The sequence below is a fragment of the Tricharina praecox genome, assembly GCF_024521635.1.
Source record: "Tricharina praecox strain CBS 144465 chromosome Unknown BZA05scaffold_31, whole genome shotgun sequence".
Classification (NCBI taxonomy): Eukaryota; Fungi; Ascomycota; class Pezizomycetes; order Pezizales; family Pyronemataceae; genus Tricharina; species Tricharina praecox.
In genome coordinates this window covers 442,778-458,058 of record NW_026250433.1, presented here as the reverse complement: position 1 = coordinate 458,058, position 15,281 = coordinate 442,778, and the positions used below count along the sequence as shown (strand labels likewise).

Below are 15,281 nucleotides of genomic sequence, written 5' to 3'. Positions count from 1 at the left end.
ATCCCACTTTTTATGATGCTACTGATATCTGCGCCACGATGCATTCATGTGTCCGCTGCGGATGGGCTGCACTCGCCATTATGGATATCATGATTACCTGTCACAAGGAAAGCAAGGCCGGTGACTACAAGAGGTACGGTTCTTCTTCACCCCGCGTACCGACTTATTTACTAATATTCTGCAAAACAGGCGGGTCATCAAGTGGGAGAGCGGTGCTGAATCCAAGGTCGAAGTCAACGTGTATAAGATGAAGACCTTCTTCCACAAGAACTGAACGATCGGAACTCTCACGAAGCACTGAGTGAAAATCTGGTTGCGAAACCTATGGGTATTGATTATTGCATCGATTATTTTCTTCTTCACCTGTGTCCTTTACTTGTTTGTTCTTACTAGGGTCAAAGTTTGATTTGTCGCTGGGCGCCTTTTGCGGAGTGGTTTTTTTCATTATCTGGTAATCTACGAGTATAAATTGAGAGGCTGGAGTTTTGAGAAATGCACGGCATCGCCGTCGCAAACCAAAGTAAGGCCACCTGTGTGTTGTCCGTGGAACGTCATGACGAATCCGGCTATCACCTATTATTTTCAGCACAATTATCAGTCGATGTAACGAAGCTTCGACAAGTACGGTATATGAAGGATGATGCACAGCAGTTGGATCGAGGTGAAGTTCCATCTGCGGTAACTGTGGACAAATTAATCGCTATCTTATCCGCCTCCGGCTCCAGTTCAAGTGGCGTCCACGTGATCCGCGACTCCGTTTTTCCATTGCAGATTTATGTCCATGAAGAGAATGTTTTACGCCACGGGGGGACACCGAAGCAAGAGAAAGATCCCCAAGCCCCCGGGTGTCAGGTGGGCTTTCTATTTTGTACTTCAGACAGAATCAATAGACACATAAAGGCAGAAAGCTCCGCACAACAAGATGATAACATCGTGATCATTCATCGGATTTAATACAAGCAATGCTAAAGTACAGTGACGGTCCATCATTGCACGGGATTCCAATAAACCTAAAGCCGCGATAAAACGCATAAACTCTTCATACTTCATGACAGAATGTCCATCCTACGGAAAAAAAACCTCGAAACACTGCTTATACTTATACTGAGCCCTTCTCTAGTGACACAGGCGCTAACACATGAACATGACGGCGCCAATGATGATACACACAGCCACCCATATCAGCGCTAGTCTCCGAACCCTTGACGCGTTTCCCTCCGGCCGAGCAAAACTGACATTTTCGGATCCATCGTACATTGCGGTGCTTCGCTTCTCGATATGTGGAGACGGCTCCGTTGGACGTTGAGCTGGATCCGCTAGCTCGATGGCGTCTTCAAGCAGGTTCTCCACACTACTTACCGGCAAAGTAACCTCACCTACCTCTGGCCTGATAGTCCGCCGATCATTCGGAAACGGAATCCCATCCGGGCGCCACTCCTCTTCCACAATAACCGGTGGGTGAGGCACGTCTCCTGGCTCAGCCCAGTCCGTCGACAAGGTATTCAGTACATCGGGGTCGCACGGCGGAATACACCTGATTTGACCGTTGGCTATCTGGTCGATCTGGGTGAACTTGAGCGGGAAGCGACAGTCCACCTGACCATCGCAAAGCTGTGTGCAATCCTTCTTGGTAGCATCGCAGGTATCTCGAGCTTTGATAACAGCCGTTGCGAGCTCGGCAAACTTTCGTTGGATGGTGGCGGAGTTGAGGAGCCAGTTGGTGTGCTCTGGGAAACGTCAGTACTGAGCCAGAATAGGAGTCCAGGAAACCAAACCGTCGTACGGTCCGCCGACGGGATATGACCAGCTATACTCTGGCTGTGCCATCCTACGCTCGACAAATGACTGGCCACCTGCGCATCATCAGCGTATGCCCATCCATCGTTATTTCGAAAACTCCTACTTCCGTGTCCGGCATCACTCCCATCACCGACTCGCATGCCGATGTCGTTCGGACCGTGAGAGCCATCTGGTGTAGATGGGTCTTCTGGCGATAGAGGTTGGGAGGCTGCCGCATTTCTGCCGGCAATTTCGGCAAGCACCCGGGACAGGCAGACAAGCATGATGAAGCCACGCATCGTGACGGACGACTGTGAACTTAGTACAAAGGTGAGGAAACGGCGGTGAACCGAACCAAATGCCAAAATATGAGTTGAAGGGGGATGGAAAAGACTCTTTGCTGTGATGTGGGTTTGGGGTAAAAGGTTGAGGGAAGGAGACGGGCGATGAGAGGAAACCACGAGCTACCAAGGCGAGAACCTTAGGTTACCGTTGTAGCACAAGACTAAACGAAACGGAAAGTCCCTTCACGTGGCAGCCACGAGCTATGTCCCTAGCTAACTTGCCATTTCGATCAAAGTGAGGGCGACGCCCGAACACATTTTCATACGGACGCCTATCATGAGGTCAACAGCCCTGGTGGGATCTTCACCTGGTGTCGCTGGAAGACGGGCAGGAAAGGTTTTAAAATAATCCGCCATATTCCAGATGAGCTGCGCACAAGATACATTGATATTCTTCCTGGAATCCTGAAGGCGTTCGAAACCGGGACTCCATAGTACTCTAGCAGCATTGCTTTCAAAGGTTCCCATACCTAGGTGCAACTGGCCAGCTATCAATGGTTGGGTGCAGCAGCGAAGCAGCAAAGCAGCAGAATAAGAACCTCATCCCCTCGCGCAGTGGCCAGGAAGATGATGTTTTTTTCAGAGGAAACACCGAAGGTAAAAAAACCTCACCACGTAACCAGTGGCCATGGGATGGAGAAATTGCAGTAATCACCTCTGCTCTTGACTCGTCACTTGGCGACGCCGATCTCCTCCCATCGCACCAACAGCCCACCCCATGCGTCCGTAGATCGCATCGACCGTGGTTGCTCCGTCCGCCCGGAGCACCAGCACCTTCTTCGCCGCCGCGTGCCGCTTCGTATCCGCTGCTTCCCAGAGCGGCCGAGGAGCGGTCCTACGACCTTTCCTCTGCCGCTTTGCGACCAGAGAACGAAGCGGGCACGGGACCTTAACCCACAAGGACGCGTCTGGCTGCTGCTCAGAGAAGCTGCGCGAGAGGGAAGCTTTGTCAGCGAGTGGCGAGTCTGGAGCCAGGTTGAACCACCGCGGACACATCCCGCCTAACACAACCATCAGCGAAAAAAGTATGCAGTGCGCATGGAAAAGAAACTTACAGTCGAGACGGTGCATTCGGTCGTGGGCCGCTCGACGCTCCGGGCTCAGCAGCACGTGCATCACCGTTCGTAGCTAGCAAGTAGGTATACCCGTCAGTCCTGGTGATCACTGTGGGGGGTATGAATAATGAACTCCGCGAACTTACAAGGTCGACACTCAGGTCGCCGTTGTTCACGTCCTCCATGGCCAGCTCAATGGCTGCCAGGATTTGCTCGGGTGTTGCCCAGTGAGCAGCACCGATCAATGCATAATAGCAAATGATTGTCATCGTGAATGTGTGTTAGAAAATAAGGGGCTGTGGGAATGAAGAAATTTTGGGATATCGTTGCTGTCCGGATGGCGATCGTGACAGGAAGGATATAGTGGGAAGGAAGAAAGGATGGTTGTGGGCGAATGTTTTGTGGCAGTAGCAGAGCCTCAACGAATTCTCAACGTCAGTAGCACTTCCTAGTTGAGGGTCCTTTGCGCAGGCGTGAGTCCCTCTGACACTGTCACCACGGCAGTCGGCTGACAGATCACGTGCGTGGCGATTGATGGGGTCAAATGCGGTCTGGAACCACCACCTATACTACCTAGACGACGAGGACCCAGTGCAGTTACAGAAGCTACAGTCCACCCGGCGACAGGCAGGATGTTCAACAATGCGTTGATTGGTGAGGGAATCGACCCACCTCAACAATGCCTACGATGCCACATCGAATTTGGTGGGTCACGAATTGCCGCATCAAACATAGAAGCTTCGGTTTCCGCCCACGGACCGGATTTTCGATCCATCATTGTATTGTGTTGTTTCATACTGGCGTGGACCCAATCTTGGCGTTTACAGAGATCTTGTGGCTATCACCATTAGGTATTTTTGCCGCATCATTCAAATAATATACTAGCAAATCCTCTTGTATCAAACTTTCCACATGTTACGAGTGTATAGTCCTGTGAGGCCATGCGTTCGAATCGGCGTGCTACTCCTTCCACAGAAACGGGTTACTAAGGACGTGCTGTGTCCGAGCGTAATTTCTATCCGATATTTGCCAAACGTATCGCACGAAATGTATTGCTAATGTAGGTGGATGCTATACATGGCCGGGAATAGAACGGCCGCGACGAAGAACAGTAGGGCCCGGTGTCCACGCTGTCACGTTCGGGGAGAGGTTTTACCTGACTAGCCAGTCCAGTCCCACTCATGACCATAATGACCACGGAGAAACTGTCTCGGCATCATGTGGTTTATATTCTTAGACAGTGGGTGTATAGTTATCATCGGATGCCTTTGACCATTCTTCCGGCCTCACCCGGTGATAGAAGCGTGATTGGTTCTTCCCAATCCTCGTTGCTGTCTGTCTCTGATGTATGCCCCAATGGAATAGGTATGGCAGGCATACTAAGAAGAGAAAGACAGCTACGACGGATTTCAGAATCGTTGATTTGAAGAAAATCAAACAGTGAGTGTAAAAACATGAAGAAACACACAACAAATCAAGAAGAAAAAGACATCTATGATGGAATCATGAAACATCATGGTCGTGAAACCTGGTAAAATCCAGCCCCCAAAACCATGACGACGCAAGATGGAAAATACAACCAGGCACCGGACGAGAACGAAAACACGCTTTTCTTTTGGTTTTTGAAGTCGAGTAGTATGCATCCAAATCATAACCCCCAGAAGGCTTGACAAACAAAAACGTACAATACCAGTCATCAAATCAGAAGAAATCAGACCCCAAACCCATGGCGACGCAAAAATAAGAATTCCCCACACTCCAGACGCGAACGTAAGTATGCATTTCATTGAACCTTTCCGGTCGATTAGTATGCATCCAATTGATAGCCCCCAGAAGGCTCAGCATAGAAACACTTTCATTACCAGTCACCCAATCAGATCATGGTGAAAAACTGAGGACGAGAGGGATCCCACACAGACAGAGCTTCCACATACCGAGTCGGGTGTTGAGATCACCGCGCCTAGCTTCCTTCACGTGGGTGATCCGCCATCCACTGAGTCACAATCTGGACCATCTCTGCCCTGCGATCCTTTCTGTGGAAGCGGGCACCGTGGTCCGTGGCGAAGTCGGGGAGTTGCGCGACTGTGCAAACTTTGGGGTCCGGGTGTTCTTCCTCGTCGGAATCGTTGTCTTGGGTGATGCTGTCGATTGAGTGACCGTCATAATCGTTCTCACTGGCGGCTTCCTGGTTCTCCGGCGATAGGGAACGGTCGTCGTTTTGGGAGAGAGCGGGGGACGGTGAGTGATCTTGGCTGATGGATGACTCCCCTGATGGTGAATGTTCCTTGTCGACCGAGCGTGCGGGGGAAGCCGAACAATAGTCGTAAAAGGTAGACTCCACTGATGAGGAACGGGATTCACCAGGGGGAACCACGGGGGAGACCGAGCCGTCGTCGCTAATGGAGTGCTCAGGAGAAGACGAGCCATCTTTGCCCACGCAGGAATCGACCGAGTCAGGAGACGCGACACTACCGTCGGGAGAATCACCGCTCTTAGACGGAATGACCACAGAGAAACCGTCTGAACATCTTTCAGTTCAGATTCTGCCACGGTGGGTGTTTAGTTATAAGAACATACCTTGTACTGTTCCTACGGCTGCGACAGGTGATTCGGAGCTAATTGGTTCGTCGGAATGCTCGTCGCTGTCTTCTTCTATAGCAGATGCTACTTCCTTCTTGATGTTGTCTTGAGTGGGGCTGGTTTCTCCTTGTCGATCTTTCGCACCGCCATTGCGACGAGCCTGGGAACGGCGACTGCGCTTTTGATTGCGAATTTCGGGCCTGTCGGTTCTGTTTTTTCGCGGTTGGTGTGGATTGGGCGGTTTCTGTTGGCAGCGGATGATGGATGGTTAAAAGAAGAATGGATGGTTGCGGACAACAGGAGTAGATGGTGAGTAGCGTCTTCTGAGCCGTAGGCCGTTTGAGGACTTCATTCAATATCTAGCGTACCTCATCGGTCTTAGCGGCTTCGAACCCCCTAGAGCAATGGAACACGTGACACTGAGAGCCTGTTGTTTTCCAGCATATATCCCGTAGGATAAGGCCAGGCGTATCCCGCAGCATCTGCTCGCTGTGCGTAGGCTGTTTTCAGCACAGGCACCTCTGAAGAAGACATGGGGACTCTGTATCTACATCTCCCTGAGTTCTGAAGGGGTTCATGATAGCTGAGTGGGCTTTCCGTTGCCGGAAGAGACTGTGTACAGGAAGTAGAAGAATGTCTGTTTTTTATAATCTCCTCCGCCTTTCAAGATGTGAATTCTTATCACGCGACATGTCTTCTTCTATTCTATCCCTCACTTGTCTCATCTGTTTTTACACATCGACGTCTTTCCTCTTGAACCTTTCCCTCGCGTGGGGTGAAAGATTTCGGAGGCGCCATTCGAAAAACATCGAGAACACGGGGAGGAAATAACTGATAGAGATTCCCCCTCGTTTTTTGTGGCTCGGCGAAATACTGAAGTGTTTTAGCCTAGGTATTCCTCTTCTTGAAAAATAAGTTGAACCACAAGCCTATGGAGTCACCGTATGCCTCATAAACGATATATCAGACTTACGTTGTAGCGAGAGAGGACAAGCGGAGAAGAACAGGTCCCCACTCAGTGACTGCCGACTATACTCGCTCTGCAGCCCGAGATACGCCGTTTTCAGTTACTTGGAGCATAGTACGGTGTCCGCTCATTGACCTTCAAGGCCCGCCACTTTTATCTCCGCACCCTGCGCATGCTGATCACATTCGCTGTATAGTTTGACTGGATTCCACAACTCATCTGCACGCTGGGGATTTACCAGCCGCCGTTACGAGGGCATTCGGTCGTTGATTCTCTGATTCCAGCCACGGACGCTCCTAACTTGCGTCGTTGCTTGCAAACACTCGTTATGGCTGCTCGAATGGCCGCCGCTCAAGCACAGTACCAGCAGCCGTGGGATCGGAGCCGCCGCCGCCACATCTGCCAACCCTTTCCACACGGGCCGGGACATCCCCGCGGCGAGGGACACGCGGGCTGTTGGCGCCGAAACCGACATCCTACACATTCTCGCCCCCTCACCAGCTAATCCCCCTGTCGTCGGTGGGAATGGCTATCTGTGACCGGTTTACAAGGAGGCTCCCACCTTGCATGAAACGTCCGTTCCGGCTCCGTCAGTAGCTCCGGCAGCGTTCGATTCTTTCTCCTAAGCCGCGGCCTTGACCACCAGCTCCAATGCCCCGGCAGCTGCAGTTTCTCGGTCGCTTTTGGTAAGTGGCTTTGCCCCCTACGCTCCGGCTGCGCCCATGGCGCAGTTCAATCCGAACGGTACGCTGGTCTCCGCCTTGGCGGCGGCGAGCATGGAGTACGCTCCATTCTACTTGTGCTACACGTACCGCTCGGCCACGGTTCTAGAGGCGATGAAGCTGGGCCTCCGGCCCGTCATGCCCTGCGTGATCGAGACATTTGTACTTTCATATCCCAGCCGGTAGTGGGCGGGTTTGCAGCACACGGAATCGAACCTGCAACAGCAGCAACGGCAACAGCCGCAAAAACAACGGCTTCGCCAGCAGTGACCGCTGCGGCCTCGACTTCCATGGCCCGCCATCCAGGTTCCGTCAGCCCACTGTCTGGAGGTCTTGCCGACGTGTGGCAGCCCGTTTAAGGCGACAATTCCGTTTTGGTTTGGTCACGGACCGCCGAAGAAGGTAGAGGATGAGAGGGAGCTGAGCAGCAGCGGGCTATGGTGAGCTGCCCATAGGGGGTGTTTTGCGGAGGATTTGTTCTTTTTGTTCGTCTTTTTTTAATAATTAAAAGTTGATTTATCCTGATCAACTGCGTGGGCTTGGGATCTTATGAGGTACTTTCTTTCTCTGTGGAGTAACAATACATAGTCGGCACAGTGTCAGAGCACAAGTGCTCCCTCGTGAGGTTGCATTGGAAGCTAATCAATCTCATCATCCATGAACTACCTAGATTACACGAAGCATCTCTTACTTCTATGTCGTTGCGAACTTTTTAATCTTGCCTATCTCACATGGTAAGTACTCGTGACGCGGTATGCCGCGGTTACGTGTCTCGGTTCACTATGTGTCACTCATGATAAACGAATAACGAGTGATGTTTTTTAAACGAAGCTGGTGGCCTCTACAGAAGCAATGTACTAGTTAACCAAAGTGAGAGAAACGAAGATGCGGAACACTTTCTTAAGAGGAGAACGATCGGACTAGCTCAGAGGGTAGCGGCGGTTGGAAGGGATTTTGAAAAGAGTAGATGTGCGTGGCGTATGGGTCGCCGGTTGATCGCTTTCCCCGGTGCACGCGTATGGGTTCGAGCTCAGCCGGAGAATGTGGGAGATGGCGATGCTAGACTGAGCCAGTGATCCGGAATATGGATAGGAAGCAGAATACAATGTAAGCCATTATACTCAATGTAGAAGGAATTTCTGATAAAGAAAATGAATCGTTGTTGAAGTTAATTTTGTCTATGTGGTGGCCACAGACAGGGCTGTAATGCATGCAATCACTCACCGGAATAGTACTTGAGCTCATATCGATGCTGGGGGCTCACCGCAATCTCCACGCCCATGCAGTCACTTTGTTGAACACTTCGCCGCTGTAGATTGTCTCCGCTGACATTGATGTTCCACCTCTGTATCTCTTGCCATCGCCGTCGTTGCCGAGTTAACCGGCTAGCTACCTGGGAGACCGGTTACCGCAGACAAACGTGACAGAATCTGCAACATCCAAAGCGTCTGGTTATGACAGGCAGTATAAGATAAGATTTATGCAGGGCCTCGCATGAGGAATGTAAAAAACCACTCCCATCTATACTCATGAGGTGAGTTTCGCAATGCGGTTCACTGTAATGGCGGTTTGACGACGTGCCGGCACCGAGTCTCGACTGCTTATCCGGCCTTAAATACGTCATGACTGCGACCCCACTGGTCACGTTTCGTCGGGAGTCAGCTTGACACCGCCGCAGGGTGGAAGATTTTCCATCCGGATGGAAATCCTTTTGGAAACCGTGGAAAGCCGTCGTCGACGTCGAGCAGCAAGCGCGGGGACATCGCAATCCACTCCTCTGGCCACCCAATGTGTCCCTGCGTGCACCATTCGGTCCCACTATCCTGACTCCTGACGTTGCAGTAGGATGGCCTAATGTTCTCGCTGCATCTGGGGAGACGCTCAGCATTGATGGTCAACAGAACATCGGTTTTTCTCCCTGAAAACATAATTCTGGCGCGTTGGCGTTATTCGGCAAAGAGCTACCAAAGGAAGCCTCGGTCATCTGTGGAGTTGCTGCGATGAACCATAGTAATATCGAGGATTTGCACACTCGGGTGTCCATTAGTCGTCAGAGCAACCGAGGGTTGCCGTGGATGTGCAGGGAGTTATGCTATGCAACCAGTCGTCGCCGCCATCGAGTGCTATGCCCAGATACCCTATAGGTAACTATAGTATTTGGAAACATCAGTTTGCCGTTTGGCGTCTTTTGTGGTGTGGAGGCTACCTGCAACCATGCGTTTCGCACTGGTAACTTCAGAATTTCGCCGGGCCCGCGAGTATTCCTGTAGCACTTAGTCCCCATAGTCCGCCAGGTAAGGATATACTCAAAGACGTCGATCAGTGAATGACTGACATGCAAAGATATGGCAGCGTTGCGGTAGAGCGCATAGGGATGCGAAGCACGGAGTGAATGCCGAAATCGAGGCGATCGCGGGTGTAGTTAATGGGAGGGTACTGCAGCGCGCCGTACCAGCGCGGTGATACGTAGAATAGCAGTCACGTAGGTATCGTTTTCGATTGCGTGCCCTGTAGGATATCCTTCCTCATATCTGCAACGCAATCCGCATGTAACTGAAGTCCTCTCCATCCCCGGCCCAACTCACCAGTCCTTCTCGTCTCAGGCGGTCGCGACAACACACTGGATGCTGTTTCCACCGCCATGACAGCGAGCTGACGAAAAGAGGCCGCATCGCGGATGGCGATGTGCTGCTTCAAAGACGACTCGGTACGCACCGCTTGACCTTCGTGATACGGCCGGCATTAATATCGCCGGAAGACTCCACGGAAACGACGACTGGCGGGAGCTGGTATTATGCTGCCGCGGCGTAGTGTCCCGGACTGCCGGTTGCAGCGAGCCAATACAGAGTGTGGGTGCAGTGGGGCTGCAGAAATGGGACTGTGTATCGTGGTGGTGGGGTTCTCGTTACTGTCATGGTCGTGAGTGGGGTGAAAGAGGGGCAGCCTCCAAATACTAGCTCGCTCGGTTCGGTTCAGGGTCTCGGCGAATACGATAGGGCAGGCTCGAGTATTAGGAAGTATGACGGAAGGGCATTGATCATGTACGGTGGAGACATATCATGCCGTCAGTTTATGCGGGCTATTCTCAATTAGGTTACAATTTTCGCATTCCAAGGCGCGAGAGAAACGTTGCGATGGAGGGATCGCAGCAATGGAGGAATCGTCATGTGACATCACTCGGCATCACCACCTGATGGAATAATTATCACCCCCGCGTCGGAATGAGGCGAAGACTTATGATCAACGATGAAACGAGTGTTTAATGAAGAAGAAAACACGTGAATTGGTGTTTCTTTGAAAATAAAAAGACAACAATCACTCTATGGGCAACTGTACAAAATAAATGAACATAACATTCTTGACCGGAGACACAACCTCGCCGGTAGCTCGAAACGCTTCTGCCATCTGGAAGTATCCAACCATACAAAAGGTGACGCCATACACATAAACATCCACACATCAGACATGGCCACACTGTCTTATAACGCAAATACCGTAATAGACCACCACCAAGCCTGACATCACCGACATCTTCCAGTGGCATCTTCTGCATACTTGCAGCCAGGTACAGCATCATAGCAAGAAACCAGAACCAATCATCACATAGTTAGTCTGCAAACAGAGCACCACTTCGACCGAAGGCCCCATTCCTGCACCAGCCGGCCTCCACCCAGGGATTCAACGACGCCCCATGACCCAAAGCCGCTTGCTAAGCGTCGTAACCGTTGGGTCGAAAGGGATTTCTCGGCGTGCCCGATATGAAATAGATTGTCGTCAACAAGACGCTTTTCGAGCGTTGTGTTTGAGTACCGGGTACCGCGAGCCCAGCTGCTGTATCGTTTCATTTGAAAGAGAAATAAGAAAGCCCGGGAAGTGCTTTTGGAACCGCGAAACGATCTCAGTCCGAGTCCTCGACTGAACCAACCCCGCAACGTTCCGCAGTTGCCTAGGCCGACGAGCAATTCTTCGTAACCTCGACATTGTAGAAACCATCCCACCTTGCGCGGCCTTTCGGTGACGCCGATCGAGGGACTTGCAAGCAATGTGCGGTGGTAGTTGCATCGACGGTGGAGATTCGTACCGCGGTGATTGCAACCGGGCCTACCCAAGTGGTATATTAGCGATATGAGCGTCAATCCAGGGATCACAATCATACTCATTCACGGATGGCGACAGATGGCAACGTGGTAGTGCACACAGGATTCTCGTGTCGAAAGGCTGCAGCTGCGTGAACTGTATGTGCCGCTTCACGAGAAAATAGTCCAACGACGGCATCGGAATCAACGTCGCAGCGAGAGGACGATCTGATAGATAAGCCAAGCACAGATCATACAGAGAGCGAAAACAGTCTGATAAAACATGATCCCAAATATTAACTGTGACTGCATGGTCGATAACGTCGTATGGATGAAGATAGATGATGATGATGGTGGTGTGCATACAAAGGATGGCCGGAGTGTGAAGTGCAGGACGCGTCATGAGAGAGTCAGCTGGTGGCCGTTGTTTATGAACGTTGGTGAGTGCATTGACCTCGGTTGAGCTAAGCCGTGTTGAGCGAGGGTTGCCCAAAGTCTACAACGTCAACTTCTGTTACCCGGTCGTCGGGAAGATCTTGCATAGCAGTGGTTGGTTCCACGGCGGTCAACCGTCCATCCGGATCACACTCCCCCAGGTAGTGGATTGTAGTCCCGTCCCGTCCCGGGTAGGCGTTTTAAAGGACTGATCCATTCCCTCCGGAAGATGAACTATCCTGAGAGAGAGTGCGAAATAGAGCCACACAGCCACACATCCGCACACTTTCGCCACCATGTGGTGCCACGCCACTAGCAGTGTCCTAGTGTCCCCGTCATTTCCGGGCCCTGTAGGGTATACGTGCTGAATTCGCCAGTTCGGAAGGCTGTAGTCCTTGTTTCCTTCAAACGAACTAATTCCGTCCCCTCTCAGGTCACCTCAAAGACGGACTGGACGGACGGTTGACCGCCCTGGATAGGAGGATGCGTAGGAAGATGGGAGGATTAGAAGGAATATGGGAGGATTGGTAGGAAGATAGAACTGTTTATGTTGCATTCTTATGCTTCTTCTCTGGGCTGGTTCCATTCTATGTATACAGAATATTTCTGCCATTGAGATATATACTTGCCGGCGAGACCAGAAAACTGAGTCCTGACCAGACAGCAGACTAGCCAGCAGAGATTATCTCCTCCTCCAGATATACTTCGCATGACCGAAAACATACAGCAGGACAAATCTCCTCCGCTGAATACAGTCCCTATGGCCGTTTGCTTGACTTCTTTAGGACTGTGAATATTGCTCCAGGACACTTCACTGTGAAGTTGCACTATAAGACAGTAATACTGGACATGAGGAGAGAACCTTCATGTGCTTTGGACGGCATAATATGACATAATCTTTGATCCTAATTTAGTTCTGGGGCGTGGGATGTTTTGGGGATGTTGTTCTGCTCTCCGGCGTAATATAGTAGAGTGGGGACAGTCCCAAGCACAGGGGTTCACTCACACCTTCCTCCATACACTGTTGAAATATTCAGGCACAGCAATCTGAGGTAGCTGTGCAAAAATTCCACTCGACTGTCCATCAGACCATTCTACGATTGATATCAGTTAACCACGTATTGCGGCACACTAATCAATCTCATTCACGAATTAACTACTTCAAACGAAGCATCTCGTACTTCTACGGCCTTTCGAACTTTCTATATTGCCCATCCCACCTGGTTAGTACTTGTTACCCTGTATGCCGAATTCGTGTCTCAATTCATTATTTGACACTCATGAGCAACGAATACCGAGTGATGTTTTTTTTTGCGAACCAGCTCTCCTTTACAGAAGCAATGTACAGGTAGAGTAATATTAGAGCTACGAAGATGCGGACGACTTCCTTTCGAGGACCACAAGGAGGCCTTTCACAGGGTAGCAACCGTGGGGTATGATCAGGAGGACTCGGGACAAGAATAAATATAACCTGTACAGCAAGAAAAAACATAACATTCTCACCCGGTGGTGAACCCTCGCCGGTATCCTGAAGCGCCTCAACAATCTGGTAGTATCCAGCCAAAACAAACCCGCCATACGCATAGTATGAAACAACACATGACACATAACCACACCTCCATCAATCTAGATCTCGTTCTAGAGCGACCACCCATTCTTACATCACCGACGCGTTCTAGTAGCAACCTCTGCATAACTCCTACTAGGTAAAAAATATAACAAAAACAAAAACCAATCATCCGATAGTTGCCTGCAAGCAGAGGACGACTTCGAACCAAGACCCCAAAGTCCGAACTTGCATCAGCTAGCTAGCTAGTGAACGTTTGGTTGGCGGCGATGTTGCTGTGTGCCCAGGACCAAATGCATTGTCACCAACGCGACGCTTTTCGAGCCAGGTGCTTGACTGCCGAAGACCGCCGCGGGCCCATCCGCTTGATCAAATTAGTTGGACGAGAGATGCAAAAGTAGGGGATGTACCGTTTGGATGGCGAATCGATCTCATTCCGAGTCCTCGAACGAAGCAACTCCGCAACGTTCCTCAGTTGCTTAGCCTGACGAGCAACTTATCGTCGCTTTGATATGGCAGATACCATTCCACCTTCCGCGCCCTTTCGGTGACGCTGATCGAGGGCCTTGCAAGTAATGTGCGGTAGTAGTTGCATCGATGGTGGAGATTCGTACCGCGGTGATCGCAACCGGCGCTGCCCAAGTGGTATATTAGCGATATGAGCGTCAATCCAGGGATCACAATCATACTCATTCACGGATGGCGACAGATGGCAACGTGGTAGTGCACACAGGATTCTCGTGTCGAAAGGCTGCACCTGCGTGAACTTGATGTGCTGCTTCACGAGAAAATAGTCTAACAACGACACCGTAGCCATAGGGAGATCGTATAGATATGGTGGACAACGATACAGACAGCGAATATGGCGATCCACGTCACAACCAAAACTAGTGAATCTTTCCGCATGGTCGATAACGTTGTATGGAGGAGGATAGATGGTGGTGTGCATACAAAGGATGGCCGGAGTGTGGGGTGCAGGACGTGCGATGTAAGACAGTAAGAGTCGGCTGGTAGCCGTTGTTGATGAAAGTTGGAGAGTGCATTGACCTCGGTTGAGCTAAGTCATGTTGAGCGAGGGTTGCCGAACGTCTACAACATCAACTTCTGTTACCGGGTCGTCGGGAAGATCATGCATAGCACTATGGTCTATTCTAATCATGGTAGAAGCGAGAGGCTCGTATTACCGCTCGCCGCATTTGGTGCGTTATAGGTGTTACTCTGGCACGGTATGACAGGCCTGGGAATAGTCCGTCCTGACGGAAGACTATTGAAGCCAGGCGGCGCCGTCCCGTCTGGGGCGAGAATTTGGCCAGACGAGTCGGGCTCCGTCCCAGGTTCAAAAAGCCCGGGGCCCGAGTGGGGTCCCGTGGGGCCCGGAAATCCATCCCTTCCCGCTTTTACTCGTGTTTAATGATTGTCATGATCTTTCAACCGCGTTTCTATGCAGGTGGGATACTAATTTTCCCTCAAGGTTCTGTAACCGAGTGGCCCCTCATGATGTCGCTTGGACTTCCGTCCCTCATCCTTTTTTTTGTTTTAATGAAGATTACCCGTATAGACATCTCGTCTCGTATTTATGAAACTCGCTCGATAATTAATATGATTCATTTGCCGGCGTTCACACACAGGGGAGATGATGGTTTTTTTTCTTGAGGCCGCTAAATACGGGTGATGTGTGATGATCGCGTGGCTTCCCTCCTCCGGCGCCTTCGTGGAATGTTTTTTGTTTTGATGAAACTCATTGTGTACATGTCTT

The 15,281-nt window shown here is 50.9% G+C and overlaps 3 protein-coding genes across 3 annotated transcripts; all 3 read right to left on the bottom strand.

The window, feature by feature from the left end:
* Positions 1–1,131: 1,131 nt before the first annotated feature.
* BZA05DRAFT_421982 (uncharacterized protein) lies at positions 1,132–2,078 on the bottom strand (the record flags this gene model as incomplete). Its single annotated transcript, XM_051485764.1, has 4 exons — positions 1,132–1,320; positions 1,360–1,727; positions 1,833–1,853; positions 1,904–2,078. The coding sequence occupies 4 exons, from the start codon at positions 2,076–2,078 to the stop codon at positions 1,132–1,134; spliced, it is 753 nt and encodes a 250-aa protein (XP_051335864.1).
* A 696-nt stretch (positions 2,079–2,774) lies between these two features.
* Positions 2,775–3,447, bottom strand: BZA05DRAFT_421981 (uncharacterized protein; the record flags this gene model as incomplete). Its single annotated transcript, XM_051485763.1, has 3 exons — positions 2,775–3,124; positions 3,179–3,251; positions 3,325–3,447. 3 exons carry the CDS (start codon positions 3,445–3,447, stop codon positions 2,775–2,777), a joined length of 546 nt encoding a protein of 181 aa, XP_051335863.1.
* A 1,691-nt stretch (positions 3,448–5,138) lies between these two features.
* BZA05DRAFT_448566 (uncharacterized protein) lies at positions 5,139–5,908 on the bottom strand (the record flags this gene model as incomplete). Its single annotated transcript, XM_051487267.1, has 3 exons — positions 5,139–5,698; positions 5,756–5,793; positions 5,847–5,908. The coding sequence occupies 3 exons, from the start codon at positions 5,906–5,908 to the stop codon at positions 5,139–5,141; spliced, it is 660 nt and encodes a 219-aa protein (XP_051335862.1).
* Between the last annotated feature and the right edge of the window lie 9,373 nt (positions 5,909–15,281).